The sequence below is a fragment of the Muscardinus avellanarius genome, assembly GCF_963383645.1.
Source record: "Muscardinus avellanarius genome assembly, chromosome: 16".
NCBI lineage: Eukaryota > Metazoa > Chordata > Mammalia > Rodentia > Gliridae > Muscardinus > Muscardinus avellanarius.
The window spans coordinates 3932018-3941913 of NC_137802.1; the positions used below are offsets into that span (position 1 = coordinate 3932018).

The window sequence follows — 9896 nt, forward strand, 5'->3', positions numbered from 1 at the left end:
AGTGCGCCCAGCTCAGGTGCCCGCGCCCGCAGCCCAGCCTCGACCCGCGGGCCCTGGCAAGCCGGGGGGAGGTGCCGCCTGCGCGGACGCCCCCGTCTCTGTGCCCCCGACCTCCCACACACCGTCCTTCCCCCCCCCCCCCCGTGGTGCTGGGTATTGAACCCAGGGGCATTCTACCTCTGAGCTACACCCCCAGCCCGAATTTTTATTCTTTCTTTCTTTTTGCGGTACTGGGGATGGGACCCAGGGGCATTCTACCCTCGAGCTGCGTCCTCGGCCCTATTTTTTATTCTTTATTTTGAAACAGGGTCCCACTGAGTTGCAAAGGCCTCGCTAAGTAGTAGCGGAGGCTGTCCGCGAACCGCGAGCCTCCTGTCTCAGCCTCCCGAGTGCTGGGTATTTTCTTTTTAAACAGGGCCTCACTAAGTAGCAGAGGCTGGCCGCGAACCGCGATCCTCCTGTCTCAGCCTCCCAAGTACTGACTGGGATCCCAAGCTGCGCCCCCACGCCGGCTCCTCCAGCCCTTTAGGTTATCCTAGAGCGGTTCCCACAGTCTCTGACTTGGGAACTGAGCGGGAAGGAGGCGGGGCCGTCCCAAGAGCCTGGCCACGCCCCGTGCGGACAGTGGGCGGGGCCTGGCCACACCCTTATTGGCAGTGGGTGGGCCCGACCGCGGCCCTTGCATGTGGTGGGCGGGCCCTGTCCACGGAGGGTGAGCCAGACCACGCCCCTTTTCGTGTGGTGGGACAAACCACGCCCCTTGGGTGTGGTGGGCGGAGCAGGCCACGCCCTTGGATGTGGTGGGCGGAGCAGGCCACGCCCCCGTCGGCGCAGGGTGGGCCTGGCCACGCCCTTGGGTGTGGTGGGCGGGGCCGGCCACGCCCCGTCGGCGCAGGGTAGGCCTGGCCACGCCCTTGGGTGTGGTGGGCGGGCCGGCCACGCCCCCGTCGGCGCAGGGTGGGCCTGGCCACGCCCTTGCAGGCTGTGGCCTGCGCAGCCGCCCCGCCCTGGGCGCCCGGGCGGCCCGGTGGGTGCTGCGGGGTGGGTGCTGCGGGCCGGCCGTGTCCTCACCGCCCTGCCCGCCCTGCGCGGCGGGTCCACAGGCACCAGGAGGCGCGCCGCGCACAGCCGGAGGAGCAGCCGCGGCCCCAGGACAAGGAGCAGCTGTCGCTGTCCGCCGACTGGGCCCCCCTGCTCCTCGCGGGCCGGCCCGGGGCGGCCACGGCCCCGCGCCAGGTACTCCGGGGGGTGCGGGAGCGCGGGGCCGCCTCGCCGGGACCCCAGGCCCCAGACCCTCGCCTCCCACCCGCGGCCCCCGCTGCGGCCTGCAGCCCGACGCCAGCCGGCCGCAGGGCCTGCCCAGCCCTCGGGTCCCGCCTTGACTGCCCGTCTCTCCCCAGCCCAGGCGGCGGCCGGAGTCCAGCGATGACCGGCACGTGATGTGTAAGCACGCCAGCATCTACCCCACGGAGGCCGAGCTGCTGGCCATCCAGAAGGCCGTGTCCCACTCGGAGCGCGCCCTCAAGATGGTGTCGGACCTGCTGGTGGAGGAGGACTGCGAAGGGCTGGAGCAGGAGGGCGGGAGCAGGTGAGAGGCCCCGCCCCGCGGTGCTGCCTGGGCGGGGCCTGCGCTCGCCCCGCCCACCCCACGGACACGGCCCCTCCCCCTCCAGCCTGCCCGGGGCTCCCGCCCGCTCCCAGGTGCGGGTCACAGCGCACGCCTGGAGCCTGAGGCCGGAGGATCGCAAGTTCCAGACCAGCCTGGGCAACTTAGCAAGACCCCAACTCAAAAATTAATACATAGCCGGGCACGGTGGCCCACGCCTGTAATCCAGTACTTGGGAGGCTGAGCCAGGAGGGTCACAGGTTCACAGCCAGCCTCAGCTACTTAGTGAGGCCTTCCCAATTCTTTCAAAATACAGAATAAAATATAGGCCTGGGGTGTAGTTCAGAGGCAGAATGTCCCTGGGTTCAATCCCCAGTACTGCAGAATAAACCTGTCCTTACATACGTACAGCTGTAGGCTAGGTATGGCAACGCACACTTGTAAACCCAGTATTTGGGAGGCTGAGACAGGAGGATCACAGGTTCGAGGACAGCCTCAACCAGCAGTGAGCCTTTCATCAACTTAGTGAGGCCCTGTTTCAAAATAAAAATAATTTAAAAACAGGGTTCAAGCTGGGCGTCGTGGTGCACTCTTGTAATCCCAGCATTCGGGAGACTGTCCCGGCCCCTGGCCTGACCCGCGCGCCCTCCGCTCTGTCTCCACAGCAGCGCGGGCCCCTCGCTGCGTGTCTTGAAGGGCGTCATGCGTGTGGGCGTCCTGGCCAAAGGCCTCGTCCTGCGGGGCGACAGGAACGTGCAGCTGACCCTGCTCTGCTCGGAGAAGCCCACCCTCGCCCTGCTGCAGAGAATCTCGGAGCAGCTGCCCCAGCAGCTCCAGGTGAGGGGCCCCGGAGCTCGCCCACCTCCCCGGCCCTCGGCCCCCAGAGTGGGTGCATGCAGATAGTCAAGCCAGGCGCACACACCGCTCAGCCCAGAGCTCGGGAGGCTGGGACAAGAGGGTCGCAGGGTGGAGGACAGCCTCCACAAGTGGTGAGGCTCTCAGCAACCAGTGAGGCCCTGTCTCCAAATAAAAATAAAATCAGGCTGGGGTGTCGTCGCTTGGAGGTAGAACACCCCTGGGTTCAACCCCCAGGAAAAATAAATAAATAAATCCACAAACAAACAGCTAAATAAAAAGGAAGCCATTCATGGTGGTCATCCCCATAATCCTAGCACTTGAGAGGCCGAGACAGGAAGATCGCAGGTTCGAGACCAGCCTCAGCAGCTTAGTGAGACACTCAGAAGTCTAGTAAGGCCCTGTTTAGTAAACAAAAAATAGCCAGGCGTGTGCGCGCTCGTCACCCCAGTACTTGGGAGGCTGAGACAGGAGGACCGCAGGTTCGTGTCCAGGCTCAGCTACTTAGGCCCTCCTCCACAATTTAGTGAGACTCTGTTGCAAAATAAAGAATTAAAAAATAGGGATGGGGGTGTAGCTCAGAGGTAGGATGTCTTTTGGTTCAATCCTCAGTACTATAGAAATAAAATAAAAGGGGCTGGAGTGTAGCTCAGTGGTAGAGCGTCTCTGGGTTCAGTCCCTGGTACCACACGCACACACGAAGCCCAACCCCTCGCGTGGCCTCGTCTCCCCGAGCCTCTGCCATCCCGGGGGCGTCCCACCCTGCGCCCGGGCAGTGAGCACCCAGTACTAACCGGAAGGGGGAGACCCGGAATCAACAGACACATAAACAAGCCAAATTCTGGCCTATGCCCCGGGGAGCAATGGAAGCCCGGAGCCCGAGAGGGAGGAGCCGGGGGCAGCTGGGGGCCGCTCCAGACCGGACGGGGACAGGACAGGACAGACGGAGAGGTCAGACCTGGAATCCTGGGGTGGGCACCCCACGGCTCCCACAGGGGCCAGAGGTGGCGGGAGGGGACCAGGGCCGGGAGGTCCGGTCCAGTGAGGACGGGGTGCAGGAGGTGGAGGGGTCAGGAGTGGGGCCCCAGGCCGCTCCCAGACCTCTCAAGCGTCGTCCTCACGGGAGGCTCCTCGTGGTCGTCATCTGCGTCTCTTTGTGAGTTTCATTTCTGACAGTCAGCTGTTCCTTCACTCACCAGCTTTCTTTTCTTTTTCTTTTTTTTTTTTTTTTTTTTTGGTGGTACTGGGGGTGGAACCCAGGGGCCTTCTACCTCCAGGCTACACTCCCAGACCTATTTTATACTTTATTTAGAAACAGGGTCTCACTAAGTTGCTGAGAGCCTCAGTAAGTAGCTGAGGCTGGTTTCAAACCCATGCGATCCTCCTGCCTCAGCCTCCCAAGCGCGGGGATGACAAGCCTGCGCCACCACGCCCGGCATCCAGCTCTTTTTCACTGGCTTGCTCGTCTTGTTCTTATTGAATTGTGGGTGCTCTTTACATGTGAAGCCTCCTCATACCTCAGAGCCCGTTGTCCGTGTGCATTTCAGCACGCGGCACCCTCGGAGGGTGGACTGCGTCTTACTCACGTGGAGGTTCCAGGCGCCGGGCCTGGGCCTGGGCGGTGAGCTCGAGAGGGCCGCGGGGATGTGCCTCGGCCGGGGTAACGCGGCCTTGTGTCCTTTGCACCTCGTAGATGGTGACGGAGGACAAGTACGAGGTCTCCTCTGAGCCGGGAACCAGCATCACCATCTCCTCGTGCGAGGAGCCCAGGATGCAGGTCTCCGTGTCCCTCACCTCGCCCCTGATGCGAGAGGACCCGTCGGGGGACCAAGGTGCGCAGCCCTTCCGTCCCGCCCCGCGCGCCCGGGCCTTCCCCTCACGCCGGGTCTTGGGGCAGCCGGCAAAACGCTTCCGAGGGCTTCAGCCACAGGATTTTCTAGAACAACCTCTGGGCCATTTTTCAGGTTCCAGTCATCCTGGAACCCCTGCACATTTTCTTTTTTAATCACAGCAGAGGCCCACCAACTACTATTAAAATCAATTCGCTTTTAATACTGAAAGTTTCCCCAGGGCGCGAGCCCTAGAACTATAAATGGAGAACCATCACCTGTCCCCAGTAGTCACCGATAGTGGCCTAAAATAAGGACAGTGAGCCGGGTGTGGGGCGCACGCTTGTCATCCCAGCATTCAGGAGGCTGAGGCAGGAGGATCGTGGGTTCGAGGACAGCCTCAGCTACTCAGTGAGGCCCTCTGCAACTCGGTGAGACCCTGTTTCAAAATAAAGAATAAAAAATAGGGCTGGGTGTGTAGCTCAGAGGTGGAAGGCCCCCGGGCTCCATCCCCAGTACTGCCAATATGGCTTGTGTAGCTCCGTGTGGCAGAGAATGTTCTAGAGACAGTAACAAGAGGCTAGCTCTGCCCTGCCCTCCTCCCAGAGCCCGTCCTCTGTCTTCACTGACCCAGTGTGTTGAGACCCTACCATGGTCTGTCTTTTGGAAGCTTCTAGAACCCAGCCCAGCCCAATCCACGGTTCCCAGGGCCGCCTTAGCTGGCTGCTCCAGAAACGCTGGGCGCCCACCTGCTGTGGCCTGGTCCTCCCGTGGCCTGTCCCCCCGGCGGGTGAGGGTGCTGTAGCCGGGCGCTGGGGTCCCCGATGCGTGTCCCCGGGGACAACCCAGGAGACGCCCCGCGCACCCCGAGTACATCAGCAAGGCCCTGAGGACGGAGGGTCCCGACCCAGGCCCCCCGGGTGCTCACACAGCTCCCGTTCCTTCCAGAAAGAACCAAGGAGGCTCTGCCTGACCCAGAAGATGTCCTGAACCCCGCGACCTGCCTGGAGTCCCTGGCCGCCCTTCGCCACGCCAAGTGGTTCCAGGTGGGGTGTCGGGGGAGGGGCCTTGTCCCCACACAGCCCCCAGCACAGAGAGGGGGCCCTGGCTTGGCCCCGTCTCTGCCTAGCTAGCTGACAGGTGGTCGGGGAACCGGGCAGCCATGGCTGAGGATGCCGCGGCCATCCCAGGGCACCGCCGGCCGCTCCCCTTCGCGGGGCCTGGGCTCCTCTGCACGCGGCTGCCCCGCCCCGGGCGGCCCCCAGGCCCTGTGCCCGCCCGGCCTCGGCCCTGGCTGCTCACCCGGCCTCCTCCCCGCAGGCGCGAGCCAGCAGCCTGCAGCCCTGCGTGATCATCATCCGAGTCCTGCAGGATCTGCGCCGGCGCCTGCCCGCCTGGGGCGCCCTGCCGTCCTGGGTGAGGCAGCCGGGGCGCTCGGTGGCCTGGGAGGTCCCCCGGGGGCTCTGCAGAGAGACAGCAGGGAGTGGGCCTGCCCCGACTGTGGCTACCTGAACCCACGCTCTGCAGGGAGGGGGCATGCAAACGTGGTACACCAGGGAGACGTGCCGCAGCCTCAGGGTCGCGGGCTGCACGCGGGCTGCACGCGGGCTCTGGGCCACCTGCCCCTGAGCCTGTCCCCGTGAAAAGAGGAGAGGAGAGGAGAGGCCCCAGGACCTCGGGGAGACCCCCGGGGCCCTGCCTGGCACCTCCACAGGCCACACGCCAGCTGCCCGCCAAAAAATGGCACAACGCGCTGGTTCCTTTTCTTTCTTTCTTCCTTTCTTTCTCTTTTGGGGGGTACTGGGGATGGAACCCAGGGGCATTCTACCTCTGAGCTACACCCCCAGCCCTATTCTTGATTCCTTATTTTGAAACAGGGTCTCACTGAGCTGCAGAGGACCTCACTAGTGGCTGACACTTGCCTCAAACCATGATCCTCCGGTCTCGGCCTCCCGAGTGCTGGGAGTAAAGCACGCACCGCGGTATCTGGCTCTTTCTCCCTTTCTTACACTGGAGATAGGACTCGGAGACGTTCTCTCTAAGCTATGCCCTCGGCCCTGTTTTTAATGTTTTATTTTTGAAACAGGCTCCGTAGTTGCTGCGTCTTGCTGACTTTCTGAGGCTGTCCTCAAAGCTGCCATCTTCCTGTCTCAGCCTCCCACATGCACCACCACGCCTGGCCAGTCGCTAAGTCTCTCTGCTAAGCCTGGCGTGGCGGCGCGCGCTTGTCATCCCAGCATCGGGGAGGCTGGGACGGCAGAATCAGGGTTCGCTGACAGCCCCAGCTACTTAATGAGGCCTTTTGCAACTCAGTGAGACCCTGTTTCAAAATAAAGAATAAAAAGTAGGGCAGGGGGTATAGCTCGGAGGTTAGAATGCCCCTGGTTTCCATCCCCAGTACCGCAAATAGAACAATAATAATTAAAAACTTAAGTCTCTCTGCTTCTAAGTCAGCCCCTGGGCCCCTCCCTGGCCGAGCCCCTCACCACTCCTCCTCCCAGGAGGGAGCTGCCCGGGCCCCCCACCCAGAGAGCACAGTGTCTCCATTTGTGCCCCCCAGGCCCTGGAGCTGCTGGTGGAGAAGGCTCTGAGCAGCGCGCCCAGGCCGCTGGGCCCGGGCGACGCCATGCGCCGGGTCCTGGAGTGCGTGGCCACCGGGGCCCTCCTGGCAGGTCAGTGGCCGTGGGACGCAGAGAGCCGCGTGCACACACTCAGGGAAAGGTCGCCCCGACAGGAGGGCGGCCCGTGGCAGACACGCGGGCCCCAGCGGAGCCTCAGGACAGAGCCAGGGAGCAGGAAGGGGGCCCTGGAGGCCACCCCGCGCGCCGCAGCGCCAGCCTGTGTCCACCCTATTCAGGTGTATTTGAATACGTATGTTGTTACTTATTCAAAGAAAGTAAGCAGAAATCAGATACGGCATGTGTACAAACGCACCCACATGGCTTTAGGAAGGGGGGCAGAGCCGCTGGGGCCGGGACAGGGCGCCCCCTGCGAGGGTGAGCTTCCCGGGGAAGTGGAAGCAAAGCTTGGGCGCCCCAGCTCGCTCACCCACGCACGGCCGAGCCAGGGCCCGCGGGCCCGCCCGCCCTCCGCAGCCACCACCTTCTTGCTGCCCCGTGTCCCCTCACAGACGGGCCCGGGCTCCAGGATCCCTGTGAGAGGGACCACGTGGACACTCTCGGGTCAATGACCCTTCAGGAGCGGGAAGATGTGACGGCCAGCGCCCAGGTAGGAGGCCACCGCGGCCAGCCCAGCATGGGCCCCGTAGTGGGTCCACAGACGCCCACCACGGCCCCCGCCCGGCCAGCCCAGGCCTGGTGCCCTTTTATCTTTGTGAGAAAAGTCTCTCAGCCACACAAAAGCCAAACCACAAGCCCCGCCCTCGGAAGTCGAGCTGCTCTGCGCTCAGAGTTTGGGGGGCCTCTGGTCAGGCAGTAAGGGGCCTCACAGCGCCCAGCAGCGCCAGGAAATGCATCCTGGGCCCCGTCCACCAGAGCTCAGTGGTGACAAGAAAGTTCCAAGCCAGGCCTGGGGGGCGCACGCTCATCATCCCAGCATCCGGGAGGCCGACACGGGAAGATCGCAGTTCGCGGCCAGCCTCAGCTACTTAGCGAGGCCCTCTGCAACTCAGTGAGACCTGGTTTCAAAATAAAGAATAAAAAAACAGGGCAGGGGATGTAGCTCGTGGCTCTGGGATCCATCCCCAGACCAGAGAGAGAGAGAGAGAGAGAGAGAGAGAGAGAGAAAGACCCAGAGTCAGCTGGGCATGGTGGCACATGCCTGTAATCCCAGTGCTTGGGAGGCTGAGACAGGAGGATTGCAGGTTTGAGGACAACCTTGAAACTTAGTAAGACCCTGGTTCAAAATAAAACAAAAAATATACTGAATGTGTTGGTATCCCACTTGTAATCCCAGTACTTGGGAGGTTGAGACAGGAGGATTATAGGTTTACAGATAGTCTCCGCTACTTAGTGAGGCCCTGTTTCCAAATAGAAAATAGAAAATAGGGCTGGGAATGTAGTTAGGAGGTAGAATGTCCCTGGGTTCCATCCTCAGTACTGAAAAGAAAAAAAAGCAGCCGGGCGTGGTGGCGCACTCACGCTTGTAATCCCCGCGCTTGGGAGGCTGAGACAGGAGGATCGCGCAGGTTCGAAGCCAGCCTCAGCTATTTAGCGAGGCTCTCAGCAACTTAGTGAGACCCTGTTTCCAAATAAAATATAAAATAGGCCTGGGAGAGCCGGGCGTGGTGGCGCACGCTTGTAATCCCAATATTCGGGAGGCTGAGACTGGAGGATCGTGGTTCGCGGACAGCCTCAGCTAATTAGTGAGGTCCTCCGCAACTTAGTGAGACCCTGTTTCAAAATAAAAATTAAAAATAGGGAGGGGGTGTAGCTCGGAGGTCGAATGCCCCTGGGTTCCATCCCCAGACCCACAAAAATAAATAAATAAATAAATAAATAAATAAATAAATAAATAAATCTGGGAGTGGAGCCCGGAGGTAGAAAAGCCCCTGGGTTCCACACCCAGTACCACCAAAACAAAAAACAAAAAAACACCAGGGGCATGGGGCAGCCTGCGCCGGGCCGCACCAGAAGCCCCTGCTCGGGAGTCCTGGCCTGGCCGGGAGCGGGCAGGGCACCCTGACGGGGCGTCTCGCCCACAGCTCGCCCTGCGCCAGCTGGCTTTCAGGCAGATCCACAAGTTCCTGGGCATGGATCCCCTGCCGTCCAGGTGCAGGCCCGGGGCCCGCTTTCGGAAGAGGCTGCGAGAGGCCGTCGAGGCCCAGGAGGCCGCCGGCCAAAGGAAGCGGGGCCGCCCGGGCGAGGGGCTGCCCTGACCACCGCCCCCAACCCGCCTGCGCCCCACCGCATGCACGGCTGCGGATTTGCCCCCATGTCGGGCAGTAGCGTTTTTGTTTTCAGTAACGGTCTGTAGATTTCTTCCCAGACATCTGTGCTTTGCTCATTTAGAGAAATCACACTGTGTCCCCCGCGGCAGGGCAGCCACCCCCAGCCCGGCCCCTGTGCGGGCTTGAACTCGCCCAGTATAGGAGGGCGGGGAGAAACTTCTCATCGATTCCTGGACCCTGGCTGAGCGTGTGCTGAAACAGAGTCTGGGAGGGGGAGAGGCCGGCCCGGGTGAGGGCCTTGGAGGAGACCGGCCGGCGGCCCCCGCCCTGCGCCTTGCGTGCAGGACAAGACCCCCACCCGCGCCGAGTGGGGTCCTGGGCCTCACACCTGCCTGCCCCAAGCAGAACCCCACCCGGCCCGCATACAATGGCTGCAGACGAGCAGGCCCCCGGCCAGGCAGAGACGGCCAGGCACCATGTGGGTCCAGGCGGCCTCCCGTGGAGCCACCTGCACCCCGCAGTCCACCCTGGCCCCAGTGGTACCAGGAGCGCGTTCCGCGGGGGTCTGCAATGGATCTTGCCAGGCCTGAGGCGTGGTCCCTGGGCAGCAGGGCCTGGACCCCTGCCTGGGGGACTGTGGGCAGATGTAGTGGTCCTGTGGATGCCAGGCTGGGGATACCCCCGCCAGGCCCCCGCCCCTCCCTTTCTGGATGGCGCTCAGTGGACAGACGCGGCCAGTGGTCACCCGACTCCCTCC

General features: G+C 62.6%; 1 protein-coding gene across 1 annotated transcript in view; it reads left to right on the plus strand.

The window, feature by feature from the left end:
* ZFR2 (zinc finger RNA binding protein 2) overlaps positions 1-9127 on the plus strand; it is a gene marked incomplete at both ends in the record, with an annotated part of 32513 nt that extends 23386 nt beyond the window's left edge. The window contains 11 exons of the mRNA XM_080713908.1: positions 1-16; positions 896-1027; positions 1104-1236; positions 1401-1588; positions 2272-2443; positions 4155-4293; positions 5239-5336; positions 5611-5706; positions 6851-6962; positions 7421-7518; positions 8954-9127. The exon at positions 1-16 is cut by the window's left edge and continues 124 nt beyond it. Coding sequence (XP_080570034.1) covers positions 1-16; positions 896-1027; positions 1104-1236; positions 1401-1588; positions 2272-2443; positions 4155-4293; positions 5239-5336; positions 5611-5706; positions 6851-6962; positions 7421-7518; positions 8954-9127 — 1358 coding nt within the window. The remainder of the gene's footprint in view (positions 17-895; positions 1028-1103; positions 1237-1400; positions 1589-2271; positions 2444-4154; positions 4294-5238; positions 5337-5610; positions 5707-6850; positions 6963-7420; positions 7519-8953) is intronic.
* Between the last annotated feature and the right edge of the window lie 769 nt (positions 9128-9896).